Below are 17,399 nucleotides of genomic sequence, written 5' to 3'. Positions count from 1 at the left end.
AAGAAACCTTGGCTAATACTATGGGAGAGTAGAATATGATATGAAAAGTGTGGCTGATGCAGTCTTGAAAATCCTCTGAAGTCTTCAGTTGTATCTGCTCTTTTGATTTATGAAAAGGAGGGTTGCTGAATAGTAGGGCTGGGACAATATATCGATGCATTGCGATCGTTTCTGATATTTTCCAAATGCATCACAAATTGATTCTGAGCTTAGTTTTTAACAGCAGATGACGCAGTCTATTTTTTAACCGCATGCTCAAATGCTCATGAAGAAGAGCGCTCGTGCGTTCGGCTGAGTCTGAGAATGTATTTGCACCTCAGAATGCTTTTATGATGCAACATTAATGTAAACAGCCCATTGCAAACACCCTTGTAATTCGCTTCAACCTTTTCGAAATTTATGAATGATTATTTTATAGAAGGTTGAAGTGGTGTGTGTAAGCATGCAGTGCAAACTGCTTTTAAAAACTAAGGTCAGAATCGATTCGAGAGAGAATACATACGGAGTATTTCTCGATTCGTAATGAAAGTATTGTCCCAGCCCTACTGAATAGTGATGTTGTGTTCCAATATTTCAGCATACTAGCAGTGTTCTGGTCACAGTCAGTGTTTTTTAACAAATATTTTATGAAGTGAACAAATTGTTCTATTTCATTTGCATGCAGTGATTCATATTTTTCATCTCTGTCTTTTGAAGGGATTGCTTTGAATCCTGTGAATGCTTTTTCTTTACTTAGGACTAACACTAACAAATTAGAATTATAATGCAGGCTGTGAAGGACCATATCACATACTGTATATGAATAATATGCCTTTTCATTTGATTTTTTTGCAATCAAATCACATTGAAGTCTCTTTTTTTAAAACATGTTCAAATTGGTTCAACAATAACAATGCAGGAAGTTTGTTGACAGTTATTTCTAATAGTCAACAGTGTTAGTCAATGGATTCTCTGTAAATATCAATGGTGTTATTATGGTCACAGACACTGAGGTGTATCTTTTAGCTGAGGGGTTGTGATATGACCAAAAGTAATGATGTCTGAATGAGTGAGTTATTTAAACAAAATAAAAAAAAGTAGTGAAGTAGTCCTCAAGTGCCATATTCATTAACAGCAGTATGTCAGAGAAATTACATTGTAAAGAGAAAGCTGCTGACTGAATTAAACCACACGGGAGCAAAATGTTTTCTATTACATACTGCATAACATGATATAAAAAATGTACATCTTTCTTTTGTGTAAATGAACCATAATAATCTGCATTAAATGTGATCTTGACCCGATTAATTAGTATAAGTTTTTATTTCACCACCTGCACATGACATCATTAACAGCAGTATTTTATTAGATTTTTTTTTTCTCATTTTCCATACTTTCTCATTTTGAGGACTCACTGCCTCCTTTTCCTTCTGAGAGAAAACTCCCTGCATCAGGTGAACTGATGTAACCTACAGAAAGACTGCATCCGAAATCACATACTTCCCTACTACTATAGTTGACAAAAAATGGTATGTGACGAAAAGAAGTATGTCAGAATCCACAGTACTCATAAAAGAGCAGGCAAAACGTACATTAAATTCATTTTGTGCAAAATTTCATTTCTTTTTCGTATTCAAAAGAAAAAAATAACCAATCATACCAGTTTTATGATATAGGAGAGTAAATTAACTGTCCCTAAAAGGGTAAGTTCTCCTAAAAATGAAAATTTTGTCATTAATTACTCACCCTCATGTCGTTCCACACCCGTAAGACCTTCGTCCATCTTCAGAACACAGAAAGATAATTGCCACTTTCAGATGCCCAGAAAGGTACTAAATACAGTTCATGTGACTACAGTGGTTCAACCTTAATGTTATGAAGTGACAAGAATACTTTTTGTGTGCCAAAAAAAAACAAAATAACGACTTTATTCAACAATATCTAGTGATGGGCGATTTCAAAACACTGCTTCATGAAGCTTCGGAGCTTTACAAATCTTTTGTTTCGAATCAGTGGTTCGGAGCGTGTATCAAACTGCCAAAGTCATGTGATTTGAAGTGTTTAGAATATAGACAGTTTTGAAACGTTTTGAAATTTCAATGGTTCACGTGACTTTGGCAGTTTGATACACGCTCTGAACCACTGAGTCGAAACAAAAGATAATAAAGCTTCATGAAGCAGTGTTTTGAAATCGCCCATCACTAGATATTGTTGACAAGTCATTATTTTGTTTTTTTGGTGCACAAAAAGTATTCTCATTGCTTCATTTCATTAAGGTTGAATCACTGTAGTCACATGAACTGTTTTAAATATGTCTTTAGTAGCTTTCTGGGCATTGAAAGTGTTAATTATCTTGCTGTCTATGCAGGCCTCACTGATCGGATTTTATCAAAAATATCTTAATTTTGTGTTCCGAAGATGAGCAAAGGTCTTACGGGTGTGGAATGACGAGTAATTAATGACAGAATTTTCATTTTTGGGTGAACTAACCCTTTAAGGCTTCAGATTCAGGCATCTTAATTCTGTCAGCTCATGATCTACACTGTAGGCTAAGCACAGAAAGATGGTGACAGATGTCAGTGTCAAACTGCTTTTGCGTGACTTCTCCTTGGGATTCTACCCACATGAATACACAGACCCCTCTATTTATCTACTTCTAATAAAGTTGATATGTAGACCACTTCATACAGTATTTACAAGTTGCAAATACTCACACAAACAAACTACGTCTTTCCTTCCACATCCTGTCTATGTTTGGGGTCAATAAGACCACAGTGTTTGAGTTTATATCCCGTCTGCCCAGAATGCAACTGTGCAATTGGCTTTCGGCACTTGACGTGATAGGCAGTTCAAATGCATGTCAGATATCCCAGGAGGAAACTCCTCCCTCTGAAAACAAACAGTGTAGAGGAGCTCAACCCCTTGTCTGTCTCTTTAAAGATCCATGCTGATACAGACCCCTGGCTTTGATCTTACTTCTGAGAACAATCCCCTCTGGCCTGAGTGGTACAGGGGCTGTGGGAGACACTGAAGTGTCCTCTTAAACATATGCTCCTGTCATCTCGCTCGCTGTCTGAGGCTCACCTTCTGTCCGAGGCATGGCAGCAGGGGGACGACTACCTGTCTTGTTCAAATGGCTCTCTGAAGCAGAGTCGGTAGACAAGTGTGTAGTCACCCAATGAGTATGAAGGCTTCACTTGGATGGATGTTTCTGCCTGCCTGCTGGAGTCCTCCAGATATAGCCTTAGGGTGCCTAAACAGCATTGGTTTCCAAATGTGTGTGAAAGTGAGAAACTGTCATATGAACGAATATGAAATTCAAAATCAAAAGTCTGTATGAATTACCTATAATGACTTATATATAATTGACCTATTTATTTTCTTAATGCTCATTTCTGGTTAAATAGTGGCATGCTATGTAGAGAACAATATGTACTGTATATACGGTATACATTATTGTTCAAAAGTTTGGGATTAGTAAGATAATTTGATCAAAAGTGACAGTAAAGACATTTATAAAGTTACAAAAGATTTCTATTGGGCTACAGCAGCACAAAACCACACCGGGTGCCACTCCTGTCAGCTAAGAACAGGAAACTAAGGCTACAATTCACAATGTCCCACCAAAACAGACTGGAAGAACATTGCCTGGCTGATGAGTCTGGATTTCTGCTGTGACATTCAGATGGTAGGGTCAGAATTTGGCATAAACAACATGAAAGCATGGATCCATCCTGCGTTGTATCGTTCAGGCTGGTGATGGTAGTGTAATGGTGTGGGGGATATTTTCTTGGCACACTTTGGGACTTTAGTATCAATTAAGCATCATTTAAAGACCACAGCCTACCTGAGTATTGTTGCTGACAATGTCTATCTTCTAATGGCTACTTCCATCAGGATAACACTCCAGCTCAAATAATCTCAAACTGTTTTCTTGAACATGACAGTGAGTTCACTAAACTCAAAAGGCCTCCACAGTCACCAGATCTCAATCCACTAGAGCACCTTTGGGAATGGGAGATTCGCATCATTGATGTGCAGCCGACAAATCTGCAGCAACTGTGTGATGCTAGCATGTCAATTAGGACCAAAATCTCTGAGGAATGTTTCTAGCACCTTGTTGAATCTATGCCATGAAGAATTAAGGCAGTTCTGCTGCTTCAGAGCAAGTACAGGACTTGCTACTGCCAATACATTCACAGACATGCTGCTGTGAGCAAGTAAGACATGCTGCTGCTGCACATATAACAAACATGAAATAAGCCCTGTAGCAGATCTATACAGGTGGAGCTGGGGAAGGTGGAGGGTTTCTGAAAGAGCGCTGCAGACTGCTAACAGCAAACACTACCAGTATATATATGAACACTACCATATATATATGAAGTATATATTAGGGTTGGGCATCTAAGGTATAATGCCGATCCGATACGCATCTCGATACAAAGTATCCGATCCGATATATTAATGATACATGTGTGGCATTTTGCGATGCAATACGATACAATTCACACCCATATCACGATACGATGCGATAATTCAGCACTAGCTAATTAGATCAAGTTTATGTGGTGATGTGAAAGAGGATGCGGTGCCATTGAATTAGTTTGATTATTTATTAACCAAGTAAAACCAATACTTTTTTACAAACTGGCTTTTCAAGTGAGATATCAGATTAGTCGTACTGCCCGTGTATTTTACAGATGCGCGGCACATTTTACAAATTGCATCTGTCTTGTCAAGTCGTCCGTCTTTCTTGTAAAATCCATAGTGTTCCCAAACTTTAGATTTAAAATTCAGTGGAGGATAAATTATCTCGGCGTCCGACATGTTTGTTTTGCTTACTCCTCGCGCTTCCTGACAACTACCTTTGGGCGCATCACTGGCTTCATCCGCGCAGCTGATACATTGAGTTGTAGTCTACACACATCCGCAAGTCCGTTGCTTAGGCCTACTTTATGTAGTCGATTAAATTATGCGCAAAAAACAGGTTGACAACACTTGTTAATAAATAAAGAAATACATTCTGTATTAAAAGGATAAGCTGTATCTCGCAAAAACCGATGCATCTCGATTTGCTTCCAAAATTTAATTCATCCTCTGCTGCTCTACCGATGCACTCGCATGACTGCGTATCGATACATACCGGTTAATCTTCCCATCCCTAGTATATATATGAACACTACCATATATATATGAAGAGCTCTTTTCCAAAATGCGAAAAACGCCAAATAAAAAAAAAAATGAGTTTGTCATGCCATTTTGCTGTGTACTGAACCTATTCAATGCTCCATCAATGTTTCATGCCAAATCGCTATATTTCCTTGTTTAAAATGTACTGCAAGATGCAGTTTCTTTTCAAACCGCTATAAGCGCTGAACCTGTTTTTAGCCGAAATGCGATATGTCTTCTCGCCCAATCAGAATTCGGCGAGCGTTCGATGCAATCTAACATTGCGGTTCTTTGAAGCGAGGGAGTTTATTTGTGCTCAGTCTTCAAAATGAGTGCTTTAAACTCTATTAACACTTTTGATGGCCTGGATGAGCCAGTGAGACCTACACCTGGGGGCCGGAGTCCGGAGCCCCAACTCGGCTCGGTTCCCGAGATAGGGTCGTTTGAATATAAAGGTGTCTCGCCTCGCTTCGCCTCGCCAATAGACCATTTTAACAGGATAAATTGAATATTAACAAAATGTATAGGTCTAGGTAAAAAAATGTCATTTTCATGAAAACTATTCAAATGGATTTATAGCGTTTTGGAAAAGAGCTCCTCATATATATACATTATTATATATATATATATATATATATATATATATATATATATATATATATATATATATATATGTGTAAGCTCAGGGAAGAAGGAGCCGGGGTCCGCCAAACATTTAACATAATGGTTAATCACCACAATTAACATTGCCGCATATAACATAATACTACATATAACACAATACAACGACAACTTAAACTGTCCCAGGTCTGGTTCTCTCTCTCTTTCCACTGTAGTCACTCCTCCTTTTGTCCTTCCGGAGTTCCTCCATGGGACTCGAGACCAGTGTGTCTCACAGGTGTCACCCTGCTTCAGCACAATACACTAAAATAAGACACTTCAATAACTAAAAACTAGATTTGAAATTGTATTTCTAATTTTAAATGGCCATCAATGGAGAACAATTTTCTTTCCGTCAAAGGAAAGGAGTGTTCTGTAGGAACCTTTTCTCTGCTTCATTGGCAAGGGCTGTTTGCACACATGCAGGATGACAGACATACAGCTGCTCTGCTTTCTGCATCATGTTGTGTGTAGATCTGCAAAGGACATATCAGGATGAAGAAAAAAATAGTGCAGTATGCCAGTAAACAGAATTTTTTGCGTTGTGTACACACCTGTTAATTTCAATATTTGCTATTTTGGTCCTCTTCCAAGCAAATAAAATGAATTCTCTTTTTGCTCACATATTACTTTCTTCTTTTCTCTGGCTGCATGTAGAACATCCTTAAGAAAGAGATTGTCCACTTCTTTGTGTGATGCCCTAGATAACTGTCCTCATATCCCACTATATGAGACTTGTAGAGACTACTTATATGAAATATTCAATCACAAACACTCAAATGCAACCTTTCTCTCTTGCCTAAGTACTTTATTAGTGTTCTGTCCTTTTACTGCTTTTAAAAAAAAATTTGTAATGCTTCAGAAAAACTGCCACTTACAAATACAAAACACTTTGGCCCAATTACTTATTTTGAAGCATTGATCAATCCAGCATTTTAAACATGTTTTTGCTGTTGTTGTTGTTAGATCTGCAACTCCTAAAAATAAAGGGATCAAAGGGGGTTTTATACGATGGCAGAGAGAACTCAATGTCCTGCAAATTAAGAAAATACAAGCAAATAGACAAACATCAGTTTGACAACACATGTGCTGCAAATACTCACAACGCACATATGTTCAAAAAACTCTCCTTTCTCCTTCAAAAAGCATGTCCCATCCAGGTTCGTCACTTGTTCATCACCCTTTGTAACATTTAAACTGTTTATGTATTTGGTTGTGTTTTAAGTATTTGCAAAACGTGTTGTCACGTTTTCTTAATTTATTGGTGTTTTTTTCTATTTGCATGTGTTTTCTTCAGTTGCAGCACGTTGAGCTGTTTCGGCTACCATAGTAGTGATGCCATAGAAGAACCATTTTTTGGGTTCCCCAAAGTACGTTTCAGTGAAAAGTTCTTAAAAGAACAATTTTTGTCTTAGTGTGAATAATATTTTAAAAATCTAAAGAACTTTTTTTCCACTATAAAGAACTTTTTTTGTGTAATGGAAAGATTCCGTGGATGTTAAAGGTCCTTCATGGTAACTTCAATGCCAGTGAAGTTATGCCCAATATTTGGACCCACTTTATATTGAGCGTCTTTACCTATTATACTACCTTTTAAATGAAACATTTCATGCAATGCATTTATTATGTACATACATTGTATATTTAAAAATAACTGCATGTACATGTGTAATTAATTTCTGAAATTACAACTATATTTAATTATACTGTTGACCCTTCCCTTATACCTTAAACCACCCTTAAACCTACCCATACCACCAAACATGTGCCTAACCTTACCCGTTATCTCACCTCAATAGCAGCACAAGTGTTCGCAATACAACATGAACACAATAAGCACATTGTAGGCAAAGAAATCTAATACCCCTCATATAAAATTAATAGGAAAGAAAACAGCTCATACAGTATATTACTAAGTTTGAGGACCTCCATTAATTGACAAATAGAATAAAAATGGGGGGACTGAATTTTTTAAGTTTAAAGGGTTAGTTCACCCAAAAATGAAATTTCTGTAATTTATTACTCACCCTCATGCCGTTCCACACCTGTAAGACCTTCGTTAATCTTCAGAACACAAATTAAGATATTTTAGTTGAAATCCGATGGCTCCGTGAGGCCTTCATAGGGAGCAATGACATTTCCTCTCTCAAGATCCATTAATGTACTAAAAACATATTTAAATCAGTTCATGTGAGTACAGTGGTTCAAATTAATATTATGAAGCGACGAGAATATTTAAAAACTAAATAACGACTTATTTAGTGATGGCCGATTTCAAAACACTGCTTCAGGAAGCATCGGCACATAAATGAATCAGTGTATCGAATCATGATTCGGATTCTGCCAACGGCTGAAATCACGTGACTTTAGCGCTCCGAACAGAAGATTCGATACACTGATTCATTATTCTCTGAAGCTTCCTGAAGCAGTGTTTTGAAATCGGCCATCACTAAATAAGTCGTTATTTAGGTTTTTTTTCCGCACCAAAAATATTCTCGTCGCTTTATAATATTAATATTGAACCACTGTACTCACATGAACTGATTTAAACATGTTTTTAGTACCTTCATGGATCTTGAGAGAGGAAATGTCATTGCTCCCTATGGAGGCCTCACTAAGCCATCGGATTTCAACAAAAATATCTTAATTTGTGTTCCGAAGATTAACGAAGGTCTTACGGGTGTGGAACGGCGTGAGAGTAAGTAATAAATGACAGAATTTTCATTTTTGGGTGAACTAACCCTTTAAGACCTTATTTTGTACCCTATTCTTGGAAAGTGCCAACTGTTGTAAGCCTGACAAAGTGCTGGAAATAAGATGGAGGAAAAGTGGAGCCAAGGAACAGATGGCAAAAACAATCCCTCCACCACAGGGCTGTTGGCATCAGATAAGAGCCCCGATAGCAGCACTATTCTTCTCTGCAGTGATAAAGTCTCATTCTGTCTTTAAATAAAAGCAGTTGAATGGCTATTATGCGGATCGCCCTGGTAGCGGCGTGGCTCCGCTCGAGTCACAATAGCAGGAAGAGGTTTTGCAGACGGGACAGGAAGTGGGAAGGAGAGAGTGTGAGTCTGTGTGGCTGCTGTCTTGACTGTTCTGAGGTCTGTGATCTGGGCTGTCCGTACACACATTGTTCCTGCGGTCCCTTCAGTGTCAGGCACCACCCCGTGCACACAGGAAGTGCCGTGTGCACAGACTGAGTTTGGAAATCTTTGGCTGGGAAAGGACAGTGCTCATATAGACCTGAATGGCAGCAATTTCATTCACTCCGTTTTCCAGGAATTAGAAGGAGGTCATGCACTGATGCAAGCCTCTGCTAACTCAATGCACTCGCAACGAAATGGATAAGTGCATAGTCAAATTCATAAATATTACACCTTTTTAACATTATTAAAAATACAAACAGTCTTTGTCATAGAAGACACTTGTTTGTTGACAATGAGCTCACAGTTTTAATGTTCCTGTTTCCTGATTTATTTTCATGATCTAAGGTGAATTATCCAATGTCTCTCTCAGTATGGCTATAAATTTCATGCAAAATGACATTCAAACTTACATTAAATTGTTTTAACATTAAAGGGTTATGTGGCGAGCAGAGTGGGCGAGAGCCGTGAGGGAATGGCGTGAGGCCGTTGATGCGAGAGATAATGAGCTCCACCTGCGAGGCACACCGGCCTTGAGTCTCTCACGGAGGAGCTCCGGAAGCATAAAATAATATCCAGGCCTGGTCCTCTCTCGTCCTTCACTGTCATCACTCCTCCTTTTATGCTTCCAGAGCTCCTCCGTGAGAGACTCAAGGCCGGTGTGCCTCGCAGGTGGAGCTCATTATCTCTCGCGTCACCGGCCTCAAGCCATTCCCTCACGGCTCTCGCCCGCCCTGCTCGCCACAGGATAGTTAAACCAAAAATGAAAATTATCCCATGATTTACTCAACCTCAAGCCATCCATCCTTTCAGACGAAGATAGTCATACACCTAGGATGGCTTGAGGGTGAGTGAATCATGGGATAAATTTCATTTTTAGGTGAACTATCCCTTTAAATAAAGTACATAATCTGTACCTGAGATTATCATTGTCATACTTTGTATATGTTGTTGTTCCAACCATGACGTCACAGAAATATAAACTGTTTCTAAAATATAATCCCTTATCGCTCTTTAGGATGATAACTACTATATGTCCACCCCACTATAACACTAACAGCACAGAGAAAAGTTTAACTCTGAAAAATAGGAAATATCAATGCAGTTCATTGCAATCACAGTAATAAAAAGAAACAACTCCGCAAGATGTTTGCAAACTAATTGCCGCCTCTGAGAGTTCTCCTGCTGCCCGCGAGTCATTTTGAAGAGTGAGTGGAGGAGAGCTTTTGTGAGCCTCATGACAGGCCGAGTAGATGTGTGCGGGACTCTCTCAGCAGTGAAGTCCCCGGTCAGTGCCTCAGCTCTGGCCCGGCCCCAGCAGGCCTGCTCTCACTGAGCACTAGGTCATTCACATGCATCATCTGTTCTCCTCTGCCAGGCCGCTTGTTTGTTTTTGTCTTTGCCTTGGGAAATTTGCAGAGTAGGAGAGCAGTTCAGCTTGAAGCATCTGTTGTAGGCAGCCTCCGTTTCTGGTATTTATAATACAATCGACCTGAAACAGGAGGATACTACTGCTCAAAAGCAGGAGGGAGAGTTTGATAAGGCTAATTTTGTTTTAGAGTCCGTGCATCACAGTTATTTTATGACAATAAAATTTGTTATAAATAGATAAATGTTTGTTATAAATAGATAAATGTGGGAATTATAATAATTAAAATAACTGCAGGCTGTTTATGATTGGCATGTTGTGTAGCATCTTGGCTCATTGCTCACAGGTGTGTGTATATTGGCTATTTTAAAATAGCTATGACTGTGACTCATCTAATCAAAGTCAGAACTGTATATTTTATAATATTATTTTCTCACACAGACTGAATTACATCAGTAGAAGAGACAAAATTACTTCAATTTTGATGAAAGATTATGAAAACAGTTTTTTCTTCATAATAGTGTGCACTGATGAATCATGCACAATAAGACTATGGAAAGTCAATAGGGTTTGTTTCATGTCGTCTTCAAAGCAAACAGACAGACTGAGTGATGAGTCACCAACAGAAGGAAAACCAGCATTCTGGCGTTAGTAAGGGCAAAAACCCCTCAAAATTGACAAATGTTGTTTAAGAGGATATTGTATTTTATTTATTAATTCTCTGCTAAAATGTGTAAAAAGGGAATATTTCATGGCTTCAGATTTTGAGAAGTTGTGCATGAGTTTATTAACCCTCATTTATGGACATAAAAATGCCTGTAAAGTGTTGACAATCTGGTGAGTACACAATCACTTTTAAAAGGGTTAGTTCACCCAAAAATGAAATTTCTGTCATTAAGTACTTACCCTCATGTTGTTCCACACCCGTAAGACCTTCATTCATCTTCGGAACACAAATTAAGATATTTTTGATGAAATCCGAATAGAAAGCAGCATACAACCCGAATTCCAGAAAAGCTAACGTTTAAACGTTAAACGTTAGCTTAAACGTTTTTTAAATTTGAATAAAATGAAAACTAAAAGACTTTCAAATCACATGAGTCAATATTTTATTCACAATAGAACACAGATAAAATAACAAATGTTTAAACTGAGAAATTTTAAAATTTTATGCACAAAATTAGCTAATTTCAAATTTGATGCCTGATACATGTCTCAAAATAGTTGGGATGGGGGCATGTTTACCATGGTGTAGCATCTCCTCTTCTTTTCAAAACAGTGTGAAGATGTCTGGGCATCGAGGTTATGAGTTTCTGGAGTTTTGGTGTTGAAATTTGGTCCCATTCTTGCCTGATATAGTTTTCCAGTTGCTGAAGAGTTCGTGGTCGCCTTTGACGTATTTTTCTCTATAGGTGAAAGTTCTGGACTGCAGGCAGGCCAATTCAGCACCTGGACTCTTCTAAGACGAAGCCATGCTGTTGTAATAGCTGCAGTATGAGGTTTTGCATTGTCCTGCTGAAATACACAAGGCCTTCCCTGAAATAGACATCATCTGGAGGGGATCATGTGTTGCTCTAAAACCTTTACATACCTTTCAGCATTCATAATGCCTTCCAAAACATGCAAGCTGCCCATACCCTCTGCACTTATACACCCCCATACCATCAGAGATGCTGCTTTTGAACTGAACGCTGATAACACGCTGGAAGGTCTCCTTCCTCTTTAGCCTGGAGGACACGGCGTCCGTGATTTCCAACAAGAATGTCAAATTTGGACTCATCTGACCATAGAACACTTTTCCACTTTGAAACAGTCCATTTTAAATTAGCCTTGGCCCACAGGACACGACGGCACTTCTGGACCATGTTCACATATGGCTTCTTTTTTGCATGATAGAGCTTTAGTTGGCATCTGCAGATGGCACGGCGGATAGTGTTTACTGAAAGTGGTTTCTGGAAGTATTCCTGGGCCCATTTAGTAATGTCATTGACACAATAATGCCGATGAGTGAAGCAGTGTCATCTGAGGGCCTGAAGACCACGGGCATCCAATAAAGGGAAAGAGATTTCTCCAGTTTCTCTGAATCTTTTGATGATGCACCTGTAGATGATGAGATTTGCAAAGCTTTTGCAATTTGACGTGGAGGAACAATGTTTTTAAAGTATTCCACAATCTTTTTTATGCACTCTTTCACTGCTCTGCCCATCTTTACTTCTGAGAGACTCTGCCTCTCTAAGACATCCCTTTTATAGCTAATCATGTTACAGACCTCATATCAATAGATACTATGCTCTGATTGGTCAGATGGTTCAGTCTGTTGTGATTGGTCTACTCTGCTCTGATTGGTCAGATGAGCCAGTCTGTTCCATAAATAGGGCACTTTAAAAACACACTGCTGTGTCTACCTTAGATATAAAATGCTCCTCTGAATACATGAAGACCCTCTTTACACTCTAACAAGTCACTGTCATCGTGGATGGGAAGGAGATGTGCTGGTGTCTATTTTCATTCGCCGGCATTTGCTGCCATGGCAACCTGCTCTTTTGTATGTATGTGAGTGCCATATGGGTCATGCTGCTTATCTGAGGCTCAGCAGAAAGAGAACCTGCTCTGCATCCTCGTTGTGGCTTCAGACGTGCTGTGATTCATTGTGAATTTATAATGGCCAGAGTTCAATACGGCGCATTCATAGGGGATCGTGAAAGTTATTTTTATTGATTTGCATGGCTCATTAATGTATGTGACCTAGAGGGGGTTGGGGGCAGAGTTGACCATCCACTCATTTCTGAAAAGTTTATCTCCCCAGCTTGAATTGCTTGGAAATGTTGACTCTCAGCCAGTTACAGTATATTGGGGATGTTGATTTGTTGTTCTCATGATATTATCAGTATTCAAGGCAAGATACTTTTTGGCATGGCATCAAATGACAGAATGGTAATAAGAGCAGAACCAGTGGTAATCTTGTCTTAGAAGTTGGTTTAGAGTTTCTTTTTAAAGTGCAGTATATATTCTAATGGTACGGGTTACATTGTGGTTCAGGTATTTTGGATCACATGTTTTATATTGTATACAGAGAGAAATTTTTCTTAACTTAAAAATACAACTCAAATGTATTCACATGCATTCAAAATCCATTCAAAAATCTGTGTAGCATGTGTTTATGCATACAAGTATCTTAAACAACATATGTATAATTAATTATGGAAGGGATTTATAGTCATTCCCATGGTAGAGTTGCTCCCATAGAGTGTGTTTAGCAAAATTATTCAGCCTCTTCCTCTTGCAACACTGTAGCAAATGAGCTCAAAAGAAATAGAAATAATTAATCATAACTCATTATAATTAATTATAAATATTTGAATCAGTTAATCAAATTAACTTAATGTAGCTGAACTAATATTACAATCAATTAATCTGTTCGGCCAGTGAACACTCTGTATTGATCGTCTATCAACTTTTCAAAAAGGATATTTTTCCGTGGCCACAGAAAAATATCGCTTTCTTAGCTGGTAGATCGTAATCATTATCAGGGACATTGGTTTTATAAGCAGATCAGAATCAGCTCGCAAGAGTGTGCACAAGTTTTATTTAACTAAATCACAAACACATAACTAAACTAACAAACACAAACATACAATTCACGCATACATAGGAAATGAGAGAGTGAAGTGAATCTGACCCGTATCATAACAGAGGAATGAAGCAATGGAAAGGGCCACAAATAACAAGCTGGACGAACCATCAGTTTCAATACTATAAAGCACCTTTGTTAACAAAAGTTTACAATCTTAATATTAAATCGCTGTTTAGTGTTCAAATGATACTTGCAAATGCCTTAACTGTTGAGAGTCCGGATCTGTAGGTTCAGGACATATCCTTGATGGTTCGGTCCGATGGTGCGAAGTCGTAATCAATATCTTCTGCGTTGAACGAAGAAATTCATACAAACATGCTCTGTTAATTTGACTTTTTGTGGTCGAGGCAGTTGTTCATGGCTTGAAAGGAAGTAAGGCCTACCAGCCCGGCTCAGGGGCCAGGTGGTGTCTCACGTGATGCAGTCCGTAGTATCAGCAGGAACAAAGAGTAGAACCAGAAGAAGTCAACTCTGATCTGCTCAGAGGTATTTAACTTCTACAGAAAGTTTACACCCCTCCGTCTTGGCTTGACCAATGAGAATGGTGCAATTCTCTAGCGGGAGATTCATTTGTTTGAAAGTGAGTTCGTTTGCATGGGGGAGTTAACTAGTAGGTTTGTGTCCATTTATACTCTGATAACTATAACAAACATACAATGCATTCTATGATATTGTGATGTCCACCAAAATGTAAGTCATTAAACAAGGAGTAATTTGATATTCAACACCACCTAGATGGACAACAATATCAAAAAGTATCATCACATGCATTTATAACACTTTACAGTATACAAAAAAACAAAACAATATATAAACAGATATAATGCACAAAATATACTGGGGAGATGCATGTTCATTCATTTAGACAAAGTTGTCAATGAACTAATGGCAAAGAATTTTTATAGACAATGTATGATTCTAGTGGCCTGTCTCCTAAGTGTCTTTGAAGTGTATGTGGAGAGCAAATGGTGCAGAAGGGGTGATAGCGCTCAGTGGGGAACCCAGACATTACGGGCCCTGCATGGGTGAAGGGTTGGAAGAGTAACTGTTTAGTTGAGCAATTGTGTGTTTGATCTATTCAGATGCTACAACACCTAAATGGCTGTTTTCTCTTGTATTACAGGGCAGAAAAAACAGAGGTACTGAGTGAAGACCTGCTACAGGTGAGATTAAATCTGTACTGAGATCAGTGTGAACACATACTGCTTATCTACTGCTATAACTTACATTGTTCGCTCCATACTTTTATCTACACTACCCTGCTTACATGTTTCATATGTGCTTATTTTGCGTTCAGGTGGAGAAGCGTTTAGACCTGGTAAAGCAGGTCTCTCATAGCACACATAAGAAGCTGACTGCCTGTCTGCAGGGACAACAAGGCGCCGATTTAGACAAGAGATCAGTCAAATCACCCGCGGTACGTCAGTTCTCACACCTCACTTACTTCTGTTTTCTGCACTGCGATTGTTTCCGTCATAACAACTTGATTGTGATTTTTCCCTAAACAGAAAAAGTTGCCCCTGACGACACTTGCTCAATGTATGGTGGAGGGAGCAGCTGTGTTAGGAGATGACTCTCTTCTTGGGTGAGAGCTCACATTCAGTAAATGTTTCCCTGCTGAAAAATCTAGCTAAAACCAACCTAAGCTGGTTGGCTGGTCTTAACTGGCTTAAGCTGGAAGTAGCTGGTTTTAGCTGGTCTCCCAGCCTGGTTTAGCTGGTCAAGCTGGTCTCTCAGCCTGGGTTAGCTGGAGTTCAGCTGGTTTAAGATGATCTCCCAGCCTCCCAGTCTCCTAGCTAACCAAAACCCCTCTAAAACCAGCTATGACCAGGCTGGGAGACCAGCTAAAACCAGCCTGACCAGCTTAGGCTAGTTTTAGCTGGATTTTTCAGCAGGGTTACCTTTGTATTTTGACCTCTAACTGTTTGGGCTGCGTCCTAATTCACATTCTGCCCAGTGTATATGCCAGATTAGGATTAATGCATCCAGGATCATATTGCACTGAATGGGCATTAATGGAGAAGATGATTTGAAACCTACTTTGCAAAAAGTAATTTTCTTACTCAGTATTTTTGTCTTGTTTTCTAGTACAGATATATACACATTCTTTAATCAAGAAACTTACTTGAAAAGCAAAATGACATAAGATATTAACTTGTTTTCTGGAAGATAAGACACATATCTGCCAGTGTGGTATGAAAAAATAAGTTTTTTTATTTATTTATTTTTTCTAAATTAAGTTTGTTTCTCACCCCACTGACAGATATTCTTCAGGTTTTAAGTATAAACTCATTTAATTTTGATAAATGATTCAGAAATGAGACTTGTTGTCCAGCAAGAAGCAAAATGACAAATTTATCAAAATTAAAATGAGAAAAATATCTGCCAGTGGGGAAAGAAAAATAAAGGAAGTTAAGGGGAAACAAGTGTATTTTTCTTAGATAATTTTTTTATTATCTTCCAGAAAACAAGACTTAATATGTCATTTTGCTTTTCAAGTAAATGTTTCTTGATTTAAGAATATTTAGATATTTGTACTGGAAAACAAAAATACTGAGTGAGAAAATCACTTTTTGCAGTGCAGATATTGGATGAACAGGTTCAGTATTTAATGTCCTCGAGTATAAAAAAGGAAAATGAAAAATGTGGGAAACTGACAGATGGGACATCAGTGTACACTAAAAAATGGTAGCAATACATGATGCCAAAAAGAGTTGTGATATTTTCAGGTTCAGTGTATCACTCCTTAGCCTTCACTCATTTCAGACACTGATATAATATTTTAACAAAAGTACTATTTGTATTATAATACAGATTAATCCTGAAATGAAAAAGCGGTGAAAATGGCTAATCAATCCCTTCGATTTGACAACCCAAATTTAACAATTGCTCAAAGCAGAGCAGAGCAGAAGCTATTTATCCTAGCTTTTAATAAATTACAGGAGTACTATGTGTGTCACACTCAGTGATATTTTAGTATTATTTTTATCATTGTATTTAATAATATTAGAATTATTTTTTTTTATATATATATATATATATATTTAGGAACAGTGAGGACTATTCCTTTATTTTTTCTGTAGACTGAAAACATTTGGGTTTGACATCAAACAATTTATATGAGACAAAAGATCAACATTTCAGCTTTTATTTCCAGGTATTTACATCTGGATCTGATACACAACTTAGAAGATATAACCTTTTGTTTGAACCCACCCATTTCTCATGTGACCAAAAGTATTGGAACATGTGACTGACAGGTGTGTTTTGTTGCCCTGGTGTGTCCTATTACATTGATTATTCAAACAATAAATAGCACTAAATGTCTGCACTCAGTTTCAGATTTGGGTTTTGCCTGTGCAGACTGCATTTATAGTTAGACGTGTAACCAACATGAAAACCAGAGAGCTGTCTATGGGTGAAAAACAAGCAATTGTGAAGCTGA

At 38.2% G+C, this 17,399-nt stretch overlaps 1 protein-coding gene across 5 annotated transcripts in view; it reads left to right on the top strand.

Moving 5' to 3' along the window:
• The window catches only part of arhgap44a (Rho GTPase activating protein 44a), an 84,015-nt gene that overhangs the window by 18,429 nt on the left and 48,187 nt on the right, over positions 1-17,399 (top strand). For all 5 annotated transcript variants that reach the window (XM_048182801.1, XM_048182827.1, XM_048182820.1 and 2 more), the window contains exons 2-4: positions 15,078-15,117; positions 15,252-15,371; positions 15,463-15,539. In XM_048182801.1, coding sequence (XP_048038758.1) covers positions 15,078-15,117; positions 15,252-15,371; positions 15,463-15,539 — 237 coding nt within the window. The remainder of the gene's footprint in view (positions 1-15,077; positions 15,118-15,251; positions 15,372-15,462; positions 15,540-17,399) is intronic.

The sequence above is a fragment of the Megalobrama amblycephala genome, linkage group LG1 (assembly GCF_018812025.1).
Source record: "Megalobrama amblycephala isolate DHTTF-2021 linkage group LG1, ASM1881202v1, whole genome shotgun sequence".
NCBI lineage: Eukaryota > Metazoa > Chordata > Actinopteri > Cypriniformes > Xenocyprididae > Megalobrama > Megalobrama amblycephala.
The sequence above is the reverse complement of the archived record's forward strand: the minus strand, read 5'-3'. Positions and strand labels throughout refer to the sequence as shown.